The sequence below is a fragment of the Blennius ocellaris genome (genome assembly GCF_963422515.1).
Source record: "Blennius ocellaris genome assembly, chromosome: 15".
NCBI classification, from domain to species: Eukaryota; Metazoa; Chordata; class Actinopteri; order Blenniiformes; family Blenniidae; genus Blennius; species Blennius ocellaris.
This window is the reverse complement of record NC_137664.1, coordinates 1,665,604-1,682,095: the sequence shown is the minus strand read 5'-3', so window position 1 is coordinate 1,682,095 and position 16,492 is coordinate 1,665,604. Positions and strand designations below refer to the sequence as shown.

General features: G+C 44.7%; 1 protein-coding gene across 1 annotated transcript in view; it reads left to right on the top strand.

Moving 5' to 3' along the window:
- The first annotated feature begins 8,922 nt into the window (after positions 1–8,922).
- The window catches only part of fubp3 (far upstream element (FUSE) binding protein 3), a 35,045-nt gene continuing 27,475 nt past the window's right edge, over positions 8,923–16,492 (top strand). The window contains 1 exon segment of the mRNA XM_080510231.1: positions 8,923–9,211. Within this exon segment, the coding sequence (XP_080366357.1) occupies positions 9,116–9,211 (96 nt within the window). The 5' untranslated portion in view covers positions 8,923–9,115.

Below are 16,492 nucleotides of genomic sequence, written 5' to 3'. Positions count from 1 at the left end.
TGTCTATCGATCTAAATCTCTATCTATCTATCTCTATATCTCTACCTATCTATATCTCTATTTCTCTATATCTATCTATCGCTGTTCAGCCAATCAAAATCAAGGTAGGCTCCTCCCCCCCCTTTGACTCCTCCCACAATCAGGCAGCTCTGCTCCGGCACATGAGAGGAAGTACTTCCTCCTCTCCCCCATAGATGGGCGGAGCCAGTCCAGCTCGCACAGACACAGCAGATTCTGAATGTCGCTCCTACGGTCCGACGTTCAAACTTTGGCAGCTCGTCTGATTCTGGATTCTGAGAGTCGCCAGGCGCCGATAAATCATGCATGTGACCCGCCTGTTGCACACACACATGTGCTTTTATATGCATGAGGCTTGTTTTGCTTTAGGAGGGGGTGGAAGGAGGAGGGGGGGGGGGGGTTACATTACTCGCCACTTTGCGCCTCGGTGAGTCTGAGCGGTCGCAGCGGTGGGCGAAGGTTTTATCGCCGGTGGACGACATCAAGAAGCCGGGGGTTGCACTTCTTCTTCTTCTTTTTTTTAAATAAGCTGTCGTGGTTTTAAAAGTGTCCACAACAACTGCTTCGCTTCGGAACGAATAAAGAAGAAAAAGAAGAAGAAAAAAAAGGAAAAGAGCCGTCATTCTGTCTGTCAACTCTTCCTGCTGATGTGCTTTTATTCCCGCCAGGCCTGGTGTTTGGGTTTGAACAGCGTCTGTGTCATCCTGAGGAAACTCTCTTCTATTTTCTTTTTTTCTTTTCTTTTTTTTTTTTTTTGGTGGCTTGTTTTGTGGTGACAGCAGAAAAAAAAAAAAAGATTACCTGCAAAAACACTCTTTGTCGCCGGAGAGCTCACAAACAAGACCATTTAGCTATTATTTCCTCTCAACCTTCGATACGCTCCGCGAGAGAGGAGGGGAATAAGACAGGTGGAGGAGAGAGAGAGAGAGAGAGAGAGAGAGAAAAGGAGGAGGAGGAGGAGGGGGGTGGGGGGGGGGGGGTTATTGGAGCCAGGGAGGGGTCACGGTGTCCCAGTGGAGAGAAATAGTGGAAAACATCCGTAATTTTCACCGCGGGATCCCGTGTAATTGAGTCATTTAAAATACAGATACAGAGCTGAATCAAAGCAAAGTGGCTGGAGGAGGAAGAAGAGGAGGAGGAGGAGGAGGAGGAGGAGGAGGAGGAGGAGGAGGAGGAGGAGGAGGAGGCTGCAAGGTAAAAAGAGGTAAAAACAAAAAGGAGGTACAAGTGCGCCTCTCCTATTATCGGGCAAAGCCGGTCTGTTTATCCTTTCATCTGTCAATCTTCTTCTTTCAAGGCAGGATGTTTCCTGTCAGACGTTCTCCTTTTGTTCCTCCTCTCCTCTCCTCTCCTCTTCTCTTCTCTTCTCTCCTCTCCTCTCCTCTCTTCTCCTCTCCTCTCTTTTCCTCTCCTCTTCTCTCCTCTTCTCTTCTCTTCTCTTCTCTTCTCTTCTCCTCTCTCCTCCTCTCCTCTCCTCTCCTCTTCCATTCTCTTTTCTTCTCCTCTCTCCTCCTCTCCTCTTCCCTTCTCTTCTCTTCTCTTCTCTTCTCCTCTCCTCTCCTCTCCTCTCCTCTCCTCTCTTCTCTTCTCTTCTCTTCTCTTCTCTTCTCTTCTCTTCTCTTCTCTCCTCCTCTTCCCTTCTCTTCTCTTCTCTTCTCTTCTCTTCTCTTCTCTTCTCTTCTCTTCTCTTCTCTTCTCTTCTCCTCCTCTCCTCTCCTCTCCTCTCTCCTCCTCTTCCCTTCTCTTCTCTTCTCTTTTCTTCGCTCCTCTCCTCTCCAGCCAGCATGATACTCCTTTTCTCTTTATTCACTCGCTTCTTGTACGTCTCTGGCTGCCTTCAGTCTGTGGCTCCACGCTCCATCCCTTCTTCTTTTTTTTACTTCCCAATTTTGACCATAATCCAGTGTATCGGTTTTTAAAAACTAGAAAGAAGATAGAGCTTCATGTAAAAAAAAAAAAAATTCAAATAAATTATATATATGTGTGTGTGTGTGTGTGTGTGTGTGTGTGTGTGTGTGTGTGTGTGTGTGGTGTGTGTGTGTGTGTGTGTGTGCGCGCTTGTGCGTGTGTGTGTGTGGTGACACTACAAAAAACAAACGACCGCGCTAAATTGTAGCCCAACAATAATTTTCAGTATTTCTGCCATTTCTGTGTAAACAGACATCATTTTCAAAATGTTGCTGCGTGAACAACAACAAAAACAAAACCCTGAACGAGGAGGAGGAGAGAGAAGAAGAAGAAGAAGAAGAAGAAGAAGCAGAAGAAGAAGAAGGAGAAGAAGAAGAAGAAGCAGAAGAAGGAGAAGAAGAAGAAGAAGCAGAAGAAGGAGAAGAAGAAGAAACAGAAGAAGAAGAAGGAGAAGGAGAAGAAGAAGAAGCAGAAGAAGAGGCAAGAACAGAAGAAGAAGCAGAAGCAGAAGAAGAAGAAGAAGAAGGAGAAGGAGAAAAAGTAGAAGAAGTAGAAAACATCCATTTTTAAGACGGACGAATGTTTTGAAAATAGATTTTCAGTGAAAGAACAATAATACTAAGAATTATTCGAAGGATCGCTGAGATTTCTCGCTCTTTTCCTTTTATTTCTTAAACCTTTTGTGTTATTCAAATATGAAAATGATCACGGTTCCAGAGAGACGAGCTCCGAACAATGTGGGGCCTGAACGAGCGCGGTGCTGCGATCCCTCCGAGGTCTCCCCGACGAAACACTAACCGTGTTTCCAGCGCTGCCTTCAGAGACGTGCGCCCACAGCAGCATCGCCGCAATTATCAAGCAATTACAGTTTCATATTGCCGCTTTCTTTTGAGAGGGTGGAGGAGAAAAGAGGTGGAGGAGGAGGAGGAAGAGGAGGAGGTGGACGCCGAGCAGTTTTTTTTTTTTTAAAGAGCAAGTGTGCCAGTATTGAGGTTTAATTTTGATTTTATTTTTCTCCTCACCGAACGCCGCGGCGTCCGGCCCGCCATGTTTTCCACCTCACCTGACCACAAAGACTCGTTTTCACCTCGGTGGTTCAGTCTCTCCGCTTGACGACGTCTTCAACTCGTCTCCGTCGGTTTAGTTTGTGCTTCTTCTCGCAGTGGATTCGTTTCTCACCTCCGTCTCCAAAGCTTGTGCAGTGAAACAAGACCTAAACAGATTTTAATAATGATTTTCTGACGAAAAGCACTGAAATGACCCCAGTGACTAACTTCAGTCACTGTAATAACAATCCAACCTGGTACTTTTTATTTTTGACAGTCACCGTAATAACAATCCAGCTTTGTCATTTTATTTTGACAGTCGCCATAACGACGATCCAACTTGGTACTTTTATTTTGACAGTCACCGTAATCACAATCCAACTTGGTACTTTTATTTTGGCAGTCACTGTAATAATAATCCAACTTGGGTACTTTTATTTTGACAGCCCACCGTAATAACCATCCAACTTTGTAGTTTTATTTTTGACAGTCGCCGCAATAACAATCAACTTGGTAGTTTTATTTGACAGTCACCATACTAATAATCCAGCTTGGTAGTTTTATTTTGACAGTCACTGTAATAACAATCCAACGTGGTACATTTATTTTGACAATCACTGTAATAACGATCCAACGCGGTACTTTTATTTTGACAGTCACTGTAATAACAATCCAACGTGGTACTTTTATTTTGACAGTCACTGTAATAACAATCCAACTTGGTACTTTGATTTTGACAGTCACTGTAATAACAATCCAGCTTGGTACTTTTATTTTGACAGTCACTGTAATAACAATCCAGCTTGTACTTTTATTTTGACAGTCACTGTAATAACAATCCAATGTGGTACTTTTATTTTGACAGTCACCGTAATAATAATCCAACATGATACTTTTATTTTGACAGTCACCATAATAATCCAACTTGGTAGTTTTATTTTGACAGTTACCGTATTAACAATCCAACTTGGTACTATTATTTTGACAGTCACCGTATTAACAATCCAACTTGGTACTTTTATTTTGACAGTCACCATACTAACAATCCAACTTTGTAGTTTTATTTTGACAGTCACCGTAATAACAATCCAACTTGGTGCTTTTATTTTGACAGTCACATACTAACAATCCAACTGTCATCTGTCCACTAGAATGTCTGCGTTCTCTCCCGTTGTTAATGTCCATAGTGTTTTGTTCTCTGCCTACATGTGTGTGTGTGGTTTTATTACAAAAAACAAACAACAGCCCCCACTAGTGGCCTGGCATAATAACTACACCGTTTTCACATTTCGTTGTGTAAACGGGGCCTCAGACATTTCTGTGTGAGCTCATAGAGACTCTACGGCGCCACCTACCGTGTTCATCATGACATCCTCGCCAAGTTACACCCGAGTTACTTTCCCCGGAGTAACTGGCGCCTCAGCCGGTTTACTTAAAGTCGACGTCTGTGGGTTGCGAGTTAAGCCCCGTGGTTGTGAGCGTGGGGGGATGTGGGTTTAATTCCAGCCACATGATGGTTCATGTGGTGTCAAATTGTGGCCCCGACTGTGGCTCTGGGTCGCAACGACTTCCTGGCTCAGCCTCTGGAAGAGAAAATAAGCATTTGTTATAGACGTTGAAGGCAGAAAATGACAGTAGTCATGATAAACAACAATCTGAGAGCTGATTCAAGACTGAACGCAAACTTTCTTCTTTTTTTTTTATGTTATTTTCATTTCCAACTGATGACTGATTAATGAATTTCCCAAAAGGTTCATCTTGGTTATTTTGACTTTCTTCAAAGCACACCTATATAGAATACATCGGTAGAATAACCCAAATTTGCAATTTCTGGAGATTCAATGTCCATCATGGCGCTCGTGTCTCCATCTGAAAGACCCTCCCACTCGTCTGCTGCGGCTTTTTACGGAGCCCACGAAGGGACATGGAGAAAAAAAAAAGAAGAGATCTCGAGATCTCGCAAAAGCATGTCCTTTCGCTAAGCACTGCTTCAATGTCTTTATATTTGAGGCTGATTTCAAAATAAAACTCAATAAAACTCTCGTACAGGTGGGTGTCCTCCAATAGCTTTAGCTTCTCTCAACAACACGCTGTCTCTGAAAGGACAAACTAGTCGAGGGGGGGGTACGGTGTCTCTGAAAGGACAAACTTAGTCGAGGGAGTTACAGTGTCTGAAAGGACAAACTTAGTTGAGGGGTACTGGTGTCTTTTGAAAGGACAAACTTAGTCGAGGGTGTATGGTGTCTCTGTCAGGACAAACTTAGTCAAGGGGGGTGTATGGTGTATCTGAAAGGACAAAATTAGTCGAGGGGGGTTCGGTGTCTCTGGAAGGACAAACTAAGTCGAGGGGTGTACGGTGTCTCTGAAAGGACGAACTTAGTCGAGGGGGTACGGTGTATCTGAAAGGACAAACTTAGTCGAGGGGGGTGTATGGTGTATCTGAAAGGACAAACTTAGTCGAGGGGGTACGGTGTCTCTGAAAGGACAAACTTAGTTGAGGGGGGGTACGGTGTCTCTGGAAGGACAAACTAAGTCGAGGGGTGTAGGTGTCTCTGAAAGGACAAACTTAGTCGAGGGGGGTGTATGGTGTATCTGAAAGGACAAAATTAGTCGAGGGGGGGTACGGTGTCTCTGAAAGGACAAACTTAGTCGAGGGGGTACGGTGTCTCTGAAAGGACAAACTTAGTAAAAGGGGGGGTACGGTGTCTCTGAAAGGACAAACTTAGTCGAGGGGTGTACGGTGTCTCTGAAAGGACAAACTTAGTCGAGGGGTGTACGGTGTGTCTGAAAGGACAAACTTAGTCGAGTGGGGTACGGTGTCTCTGAAAGGACAAACTTAGTCAAGGGGTGTACTGTGTCTCTGAAAGTACAAACTTAGTCGAGGGGTGTACAATGTCGCTGAAAGGACAAACTTAGTTGAAGAGGGTACGGTGTATCTGAAAGGACAAACGTAGTCGAGGGGGGTATGGTGTCTCTGAAAGGACAAACTAAGTCGAGGGGGTTACGGTGTCTCTGGAAGGACAAACTAAGTCGAGGGGGTACGGAGTATCTGAAAGGACACAAACTTAGTCGAGGGGGGGTATGGTGTATCTGAAAGGACAAACTTAGTCGAGGGGTGTACGGTGTCTCTGAAAGGACAAACTTAGTCAAGGGGGGTACGGTGTCTCTGAAAGGACAAACTTAGTCGAGGGGGTACGGAGTATCTGAAAGGACAAACTTAGTCGAGGGGGGGTATGGTGTATCTGAAAGGACAAACTTAGTCGAGGGTGTACGGTGTCTCTGAAAGGACAAACTTAGTCAAGGGGGGGTACGGTGTCTCTGAAAGGACAAACTTAGTTGAGGGGGGGTACGGTGTCTCTGGAAGGACAAACTAAGTCGAGGGGTGTACGGTGTCTCTGAAAGGACAAACTTAGTCGAGGGGGGGTACGGTGTCTCTGAAAGGACAAACTTAGTCAATCACATACACAATAACAATATAGTTTTGCGAGATCTCGCGAGAAAGTTTTTTTTTTTTTTTTTCCTCCACGTCCCTTCCGGGGCTCCGTAGCTTTTAAACCCGAAGAGCCCCCCCCAAAAAAAATCAAATCAAATCTAAATGATTCTGCGTTTACATGCATCGGACTGAGGGGCGAGTCATTCCTGGGAACAAGCATCTATTCTCTGGCAGGGGAAGTGTGTGTGTGTGTGTGTGTGTGTGTGTGTGTGTGTGTGTGTGTGTGTGTGTGTGTGTGTGTGTGTGTGTGTGTGTGTGTGTGTGGTATGGGTGGGTGTGTGTGTCTGACACTTGATCGGCCTGCCACGGTAACCACAGCCCCACACACGAAAGAGAGAGAGTGACACACACACACACACACACACACACACACACACACACACACACACACCACACACACACACACACACGCTAAATCAGTTCCCACTGCTTGATTGGCAGGACTCCAGAGACCCACACCTGCTTTAACTGCCTTCACTTTCTCCACCGTTTGACCAGATGGTGGCTGAATTCATAAATACTTGTCAATAAATGTGTGTGTGTGTGTGTGTGTGTGTCCATTCTGCATCATCTGGCTCTCTCTCTCTCTATATATATATATATATATATATATAAATGATGGCGACCACCTGACCCAGCCTTTGATACTGGAATCATTTCCCTCACCTCCAGCTTTGAATACATTTCCAGCCACATGGTAGCAATATGGATCAGACTTCAGTCACGTTAAATTGCGGGTCTTGGTTTAGGGGTGGGGGGGGGGGGGGGGTGGGGGGTCCTTCTGGAGCAGCTGCTGCCTAATTTGCTTCTGCTTCTTTTTTGGAGGTGCTAACATGCCCCGGGGGCTGATGAGGAAGGAAATGGATATATATGTATGGATGCCTGTTAATGCCAATCGGCTTGTCTCGCAAGTCGAGGGTCCGTCCGTCCAGCAGCCTGCATGTGAACCTGTTGCATCGGTAACTATGGTGGGAAGCATGTTTATTCACTACCACACACACACACACACACACACGTTGCATATCAAAGATTGCTTTTGAGAAAAATCTCCGCCGCATCCAGCAGAGACAAGGACTTGACCCGAGCGTGACTCGTCTCCAGCGGACCACACATTGATCCGGCTCTCGCTGGTCCACTTTGCTCATTGAGGTTTGGATCCAGTTCACGGAGCACAAACTGTTTTGCATAAACATTTCGGGAAATTTCCAGCAATTTTACGTTCTCCTCGTGTGGCTGCCGGCATTTTTTTTTTTTTTTTTTTTTCCAGATGTGCAACAATAGACGTTTCCACATGTGTCGGCCGTCAACGAGAGGGCAAAACTTAAAGGATCTTTTTTTTTTTTTATTATTATTATTTCTTTATCTGTATCTTTATCATTGAGAAATAAGCCCCTGGTTCCCATGTGTGTAGGGTTTTGGTTTTTTTTCTCCATGTTTTTCCAGGTCAAAACACATTTTAGGTTAATTGTTGAAAGTGTATTTTTGGTTTTTTTTTTCATTCTGCATGTCGTGCTGCAGAAACGTCCTTCTAATGTTTTGTTATCTGTCGTATAGAAATTTGTTTTATTAATATTGATGATTTTTGCTGAGTTGGAAACACACTTTTTTATTAATGCAGCTGTCAAAAGACTTGTTGATGTTATATCTTGCGTTGTTAATTTGTAAATAGTTTTCATTCATATGTGTTTCGTTCAACACAGATTCTATTCATATTTGTAGAGTTTAAAGCCATAATTGATAATACACCTTCTGCTGGTATTATTATTGTTAAACACAGCTTCTCTTGGTAACTGTTGAGTAGAAAACACTTTTTTTTTATTGGTATTTGTTGTGTTGACATCAGTTTTCGTTCATACATGTTGAGTTAAAAGCAGTTTCCATTTATGTTTGTTGAGCTGGAAGCAGTTTTTCGTCATATATGTGGATTTAAACGTAGTTTCTACTGGTATTCGTTAGGTTTTGATGGTAATTATTGAGTTTAAAACAGGTTTTTATTCAAACATGTTCCGCTAAACGCAGCTTCTGTTCACGATTGTTGAACTGACAGCAGTTTTTCTTTATATATGTGGATTTAAACGTAGTTTCTACTGGTATTCGTTCGGTTTTGATGGTAATTATTGAGTTTAAAACAGGTTTTTATTCAAACATGTTCCGTTAAAAGCAGCTTCTGTTCACGTTTGTTGTGACGAAAATAGTTTTTCAGCAATATATAGTGTGTTGAAAGCAGGTTTTCTTCATATTGGTTGAGTTGAAAATGATATATATAAATACACACACAGTGTTGCTGGTATTTCTTGAGTTGTTGAGAAAAAGTTTGTTTTCATACTTGTTGAGTTCAAAAGAGGTTTTATTAATATATATATAGTGTTAAAAACAGGTTCTGACGGTATTTGTAGAGTCAAACCGCAGCTGATATGTGTGTTTGTTGAGTTGACAGCTCATAAAAGTTGAGTCGAAAACACTTTCTTTTTTTTTTTTTTTACACCACGTGTCCTCCTCCGCTCTCGTCCTGCACTCTCTTCTCGCGAGCCCCGGGAAATCTCGCGATGTTTGGCGCGGCACGTGTGCAGCTCCTCTTTTTTTTTTTTCCCTCTCTCTCTCTTTTTTTTTTCCTTTTTTTTTTTTAAGTGGCTCTCAGCTGCCGAGGCGGATGATGATGATGGCGGAGCTGGTTCAGGGACAGGCCTCGGTGGCTCAGCCCGGAACGAAAGATGACTTCGCAGACACGATACGCCGGGTTCGACAGGTAAAAAAAAAAAAAAGGAAGACTTGTCTCCGTCTGGGGGAGGAAGAGGGGGGGGCTGGAGGGTGGACAAGGTCTGCGGCCCTGCGGGTAACGGCAGGGCCGCGTGTTTTGCGTGCGAGGCAGGCCGGGGACTTTGTGTCGGGGCACCCCGGGCCCCCCCCTCCTCTCCCTCCCTCCCTCCTCCCCCCCCTCCTCCTCCTCCCCCTCCCCTACTATAAACACTCCTCATGCAGGCAGCCCAGCGAGCTAGGCTAGGCTAACGCTGAGCTAACCGTAGCCGGAGAGAGGGCAGATTAGAGTTCCTGCTTGGACGCCGGAGACCGCTTGAGTAAACGGCGACCAAAAAAAGTGCGGCGAGGGGGACGAGACGAGTCGTCTGTGGCGCAAAACACGAAGGCCTCCGGCGGCGTCGAAGTTTGTGCGACTTTAGTAAGTTTTCCAAGTCGATCCGTCTGCAACCTGTTGTCAAAAAAAAAAAAAAAAAAAAAACTCTGGAGAAGTTAGTTAGCTTAGCCACGTTAGCTTCCCCCAACCACCACCAGCACCACCACCTCCACCCGGGCTCGGGACACGAGGCGTGGGTCGCCTCACGGCTCACGGCGCGGCCGGCCCGTGGGGCGTCGGTGACACGCCGGCCCCGGCTCGCTAACACCTAGCCTCGCTGGTTCCCAAGTCCCCGGGTGTTAGCTTTCCGCTCGCTGCCCCAGTTTAAAGAGACAACTCGGGCGAGTGGCCGCACGCGACGCGAACCCCCTTCAAATCACCCACTTCCCCGGCATTTAACTCGACGTATCCCCCCCCCCACAACCCCCCACCACCCCTCCACGTGGAGCCCGTGTTCCACCTGGCCACGCGAGGGGAGCGAGTTTCTTTGGCGTTAGCCTGTTAGCATGTGCGGTACTGGGTGTCCTCGCAGGCAAGCGTTGGCGTTAGGCCATGTAATGTAACGTCATCTGTTGAAATAAGCCCCCTTCCACTCCTGCTGCTCCACACACTTAGTGTTTTTTTGTTTATTTTTACTCCACTACCCCTCCCCCTAACAGCTAAAATACCTGGTAAAATAACATTTTAGGATAAACGTACCACCTGCATTTCACTGTTGATTACCAGCACCGTGCAGGTCATGTGTGCAGGAGACGAAGGCCCCTGTTTTTCTGGAGTGGTGAACTAGTTCACACACACATTATGTTCCCGTGTCAATTGGAACTTTAGTCAACAAAACCCTTCTCCACTTTAGCTTTTCCGCGTCACCTAATAATGAAGAGCCACGTCTTTATCCTGCCTGTGTTATCAAACCGTGCTGACACAAATATCTTGCGCAATGGTTAGTTTTTGAAGTACATGGAATTGGATTTTCTCTCCCTCCCTCCCTCCCTCCCTCCCTATCTGATATGCTGGTGTGTAGCCAGATTGATTGCCAATATATGCACACATTTCCCCCCCCCCCCCTAAGTGCAGACTGGATCAACTTCTTCCTCAGTGGACTCTGGTTCAATTCAACTTTATTTATAAAGGCACAGAGTGCAACAAAAGTCATTTCAAGGGATTTTTTTTTACAGAGAAAAGCAAACAAATGCACACGAGCAAGCATAAGTGAGGGTGGAAAGGCGTAAAAAGAAGAAAAAAAACATGTTTTTCACGGTAGAAATCATTGCAGAAACAGGTTCAGAGGTGGTGGATTTCATAATATCATGATTCACCTTCTGAAAAATATAGGAAAAATAGGATTTTGGCAACCTGTCATATCGCATATATAGATTATTTGATGGTAAAAAGTAAATACATGATATATATAATCGATAGTACATTCCTAGGGTAACAAATTAGTTGAATGTTTATTTGCAGAACCAGATATATACATTTTGAGACGCTCGCCATTTTAGTATTTCAATTAATTCAAAAAGCACTCTTAAAACCTTAACTTGGATTATTGCAAGTCATGACATAACATTTAATTGAGGCCCAGTCATGCAAAATGGAACCAAGTTAAATAACTTAAACACGTTTTAATTGTTTTGTTTTTTTTAATGATCTCCCCACGGGTCATTCCAGAGGACTTAATGACAAATGCTGGGTCACCCTGGGGTTTTAATCTTGATCTAATCATCTTTAGCCGTTGCCAATAGGAGGTGGTTAAGTAACAATGTGGTTGTCAAGTGTTCGGCGTCACTCTCGGCCTTACATGGTGAAGTAAGGCCTCTTGGTTTCTGACCTCAAAGGATGTGGGCATGTAAGGCGAGAACTTGTGATTTGTTGCTGCGTAGCTCGAGGAGAACCGTGAGCCAGATTTGGGAAAAATATAACGATACAACGGCACGGTAACAAAAAAAAAAAAATAAAGTATCACATATTTAAAATAAACTTTTTCACAGTTCAAATATTTCCGGTCACTAACACACACACGCTTCATGCAACAGGTCTGCTTGTGTGCTCGTTTAACATTTTATATCACTTTCCCCTGCGTCTGCTTTTGTGGATCATGATTCATTTAACAGGAGGATTTAAAAAAAACAAAAAAAAGAACCAGCAATGGTGTCCATGTCTCCTGACTGGTGGTGAGGCACATTGCTTTACCTCCAGCGTGTTTTAAATCTGCAGTATAAATTTAAAATGGCTCATAAATGACGACGTTCCTCACACTGATGTCTCGAGACGTAAATTACCGAAGCCTTGAATAACGATCAACTGTGTAGGATTTTAAAAAGTACTCTGTAGGTTAGCATTTAGCATCCCGCCGTCTCAGACTGGACGGGATCGTTTGGAAAACGCCGGTGTCCATTTACAGGACAGTGGCGCCCAGAGTCGATGGGCGATGACGACAATGGCGGCCATGTTTTCCCGGGACGTGGTAGTTTGGTAGTCGAGTCGCCCCCGTAGCGGCGATCCCACCTCGCCGTGGGCTCACCTTTGTTCGTGTTGTCGGCACGTTTCTTTTCGAAAAACAAAACGCGGTAAAACTGCGTCGTTTTCAACGTTACTGCGTAAACGGCCGTCGCTTTTTAAAGTCGTTGCCGCCGAACGCAAAATTGACACGTCTTCACAAATGTTGTGTGAACGGCGTCTAAAATTAGCTTGTGTAGCTAGCTGCCGCTGCTAGCCGCCGCCACCATTCCGTTCAAGTTTAATATTGAAAAGCTTAATGTCCTTTTTTCTTTTCATTGATAAAACCTACATACTTCTTCAAGACGAAAATATTGATAAGCTGCAGGGTTTTTTTGTGAAATCTCTTTTCAGCTTCTCACTCCTGATTGTGTGCGACACATTTTAATCTTTCCTACGACTGGATTATATCAAATAGGCCTCGTTGTCACTGAACATGGACACAAAGGGAATAAAAAAAAAAAAAATCAGAATTTTGACGTGCAAGAAAAGCCGATTTTTAAATACCACGGTATCTGTTCTCGGGGCAATTTAGACCACAGGGGTTCACCTCAGCCAGCTAATTATCGGGAAGTCCTGCGGTACCTGAACGCCTCCTCCGTCGAGGCGCGAGCTAAACGTGCCGCTCACGCTGCGCCGCCTTTCCGCCTTGACACGGCTCACGAGGTCCAAAGTACTGAAGCGTTTCCTGCCTGCGGTATTGTGTCACTGGAGGAATTGACCCGTCTGCAGCGGCACAAAAACACATTTTTTGGGTCCTTGTGTCTTTCCTGCAGTTTCTCTCACTGGAGGTTTTACCTCCTGTCGCTTGAAAATGTAGATTTCAACAGGTTTGTTTGGTTTTTTTGAATGTTGAATGTGTTTTTTTTTACGGTCGGTGGGCTTGATAGCCTTTTATTGAAACGCTATTATTGATAGGATTGCGCTAAAATACATTGAGGTGGTGTTTTTAAAAGGATCTGTATCTGAGCTGGTAGTTTCTTCCAAGCTTCCGTCACTTGCGTCGACATACGTTTCATACAGTTCGTTTTAGGGGTCGAGGTAAAAGACCCGATAGAAATAAATTGTCTAAAAATAAAAAAAATGGGCCCTGGGAGCAACAGGTAGCCGGTGAAGAGACACGAACGCCGACGCCGTGGTCTCCCATGAGCTCCTCTGGCAGCGCAGCGCCGGCCGCTACAGCCTCAACAAGTAACACAGGTTTTACCTTTTCCAACAGTGTCATGAAAACTATAATAAGTCTGCAGGGAGTGTACGTTTCACTGAGCCGATAAGCCGTTGCAGTGGAAGTTAATCTGCGTTGTCTCAGTAGTTTCTCCCATGAAAGCCCTTGAAGCAACTTGTGATCCTCCTCTCTTTTTTTTTTATTTACTTGACAACATTTTCTGACACTAAAACGTTGATTATGGGCGAAATTGCGCGTCCAATTTAGTAATTGGCACCGTCTGTACGGCACATGGGAAAATGCAGATTTACATGCTTTCTTTCTCTCTCTCTCTCTCTCTCTCTCTCTCCCTGTGAGCTGCACCACGCAGAAAAGAGAAGTGTGTCATATGACGTTGATGTGGCATTAGCCTGAGATGTGTTGCAACAGCTCCGTACTCTGAGTTCCCCACAGATGCGACTTGACATTTAAAGCTCGGCGCCGCGACGAGAAGAAGTCGCTCCCCGGCCTCTCCGGCTCCATTAAGACTCACTCTTTTCAATTCGCCTCACATTTACCGCTGTCAAAGTGTCACCGGCTGCATCCAAACACCAGCACTTTGCTAATACGACCCGGCATTTGTTGGGGGGAAATAAGTCGCGTATTTGTCGCTCCCGGCGTAATGGATTAAACGCAGGTTGTGGCGGCCTTGTGATCTCGCCGTGTTTTAGTCGTTGGCTTTAAAGGTGCAGCGGGAATTGTTTTCGGTGGTTGCAGCTTCCGGCATTTAGGTGGCAGTAGCGAGTCATTACATCGCCCAGAAGTAAAGGTTTGCCTTCACTAATGCAGGATTCTGGCGTGTCGGATTGTTTGGGAACAACCAAAAGAGCAGAACTGCTGAAATGGGCAGTAAAATGCAAATATTCATCCTATTTTATAGTAAGAACACGCGATTGTTTTGTGAATGTTGGAAGTTTAGTAGAACATATTTCAATTAAATAGCCAGTTGCTATAAGATGCTACGCTAAAACCTCGTGAGCTAAATAGAATTTTGTTGAAAACTTTACATTTTTCAGAGTGTACTTTTCTTTTTTTTCCTTCTCCTCCTCCCTTTGGACCCAAACAAGCAGGAAAAGCTTTGATTTGTTGCTGTTTAAAAGGTTATTTTGCCGTTTTGTTTTTTTACTTCTCCGGCCCCAGTTGGGCTGCACGTGAACGCAGCGCCTCCGCTTCGAACTACAACACCTGACTGGCCACAGTCGGCTTTTTGTTTCCATTTTAATATCTCCGGCTCGGAAGCGGCTACAGTGAAGAGGCCGGCAGTGTCCCGGAGGCCCGGCGCCGCGGCGGTTTTTAACTGCCCCGTGGCCTCCAGTGGACACAGGAGTCCGTTCAGCCGCCGGAGACGCAGCTTGTTCCCCACGGTTTTGCCACGAACTCCCATCGGACTGCGTGGCTGCAGACTCCTGAGAGACATTTCTGTTTAAATGTCAGTGACCCGGCGCGGCCGTAAATCAGGCTGGAAAACCAAGTGACCGACTCGCTTTTATAGACTTGGGGGGGCTCACTCACTGAACTCTCCCTCTGACTTCACCTGTGCTTCTTTAACGGGGCTGATTTAAAAAAAAAAAAAATAGAAATGTCCTTTGCCCATTTGAAAAAAAACAAAACGACATCCCCTTTTAGATTAACCCTTTTTAATGCACCCATCAAAACGTGTCATTTGTCTTATTGGATGTAATTAACTTTACTTTTTTACTCATTCATTCATGACTAATGTCGTTTGTTTGGTTTTTATTCTTTCAATTCTTCTCAAATATCTAAGCTACGGGTCAAAACTGGGAATAAAATCACCTAATTCAAATGTAGGTTCAGGAGCCGTCAGTGGCAAACCTGTTTTGCAACAAAAGTAATGTAGTTAATTCAATTTAAGTATTAATTTAGCCAGGTTCCTTCCACACAAAGCCACTGTGCAATTCTTAAAATATATATATATTACAGTCTGTAATGTCTGGGTATGTACCTAAATGCAGAGAACTCATAAAGCCTTAAAAATTTAGTTGTAATGGTGAAACGCATTATGAAATTGAATACATGTAGAGATATTTCAAGGTGTTTTTTGCTCTTTCATTTCGCTTAAAAATCCTTAAAATACCCCAAAAAAACCCCACTGGCTTTGAGTGTAGAAAGGACAATTAATTTTTAGACGTAAAGAAACGTGCACAGTTTTGCATGCAAATTAATAAACGTATCTCCCGTTTGCATTGTTCTGCCTGCGACCGAGAAAAGCACTTTATAAGCGGCGTGAAGCGTTTTTTTTTTTTTTTTTTTTCTCTCCCAGTCCGTCCTCTCTTTCACTCGGCGCTACATTTGTGGCGGCGCGCCGCCCGTCAATACGAGCGCCGCCGACATCACAAATTGCACATTGCCTCCATCCAGGTATCGGGAGAAAAGGTGCTTTTCAAGCGAGACGTTAATTTCCCTAGAAAAGTTCCCGACGTTTTCCCCGACTTGATCCGCGAGGCTCTTAAAGCTGCCTGACATTGTACATAGCTGAGGGGGCGTCATGGAAACGGCAGCCCCCCCACATCCCCCCCCCCCCCACCACACCTGCTTCCTTTTATGCCTCCTCATTTCCATCGCACCCCTCTCACCTCCACCGGTGGGCTCCGAAGTAGATAATCACCCCTGAAGGTGACGCGAGACTCTAATTTCCAAGCACTAGATTTTCATATTGTGGGGGGGGGGGGAGGAAAAAGAAATTCCAGTCAGGCACAGATGTCAATTTAGTGCAATTTTCTGAAATGCTATCCTTTTGTATGGGAAGGCGAGGTGGCAGATTAATGGTGAATGGTGGAAAAATGCTGTTGGTGTTCGTGTGCGACGTAACCGAAGATTTGAGCGTCCATCACGGCGGCGCCGCTAGCGGCTACTTTAGGCCGACGAGGCGGTCGGGGGGGTTGGGGAAAATTGCGGATTCGGATTAGTGTCGAGCTTCGGCGGGAGGACGGGGAACGACCGAAACCCGCCGCCGTTTTCACCGTCAAAAAATGAGCTGCTGTTTAATATTGGCACTTTATTGTAATTTTTTTTGATTTTGCAAAATGAGAATTAATTGAACTTTTTTTTTTTTCTCCCCCTAATCCATCAACGATTTCTCGCACGCTTCCTCTCACCAATGTACCGTTTAGATTCCTTTTTTTTTTTTTTTTGCGTTGTCGATAAATTAATTTGCTAAAATGTGTGCCCCAATAATA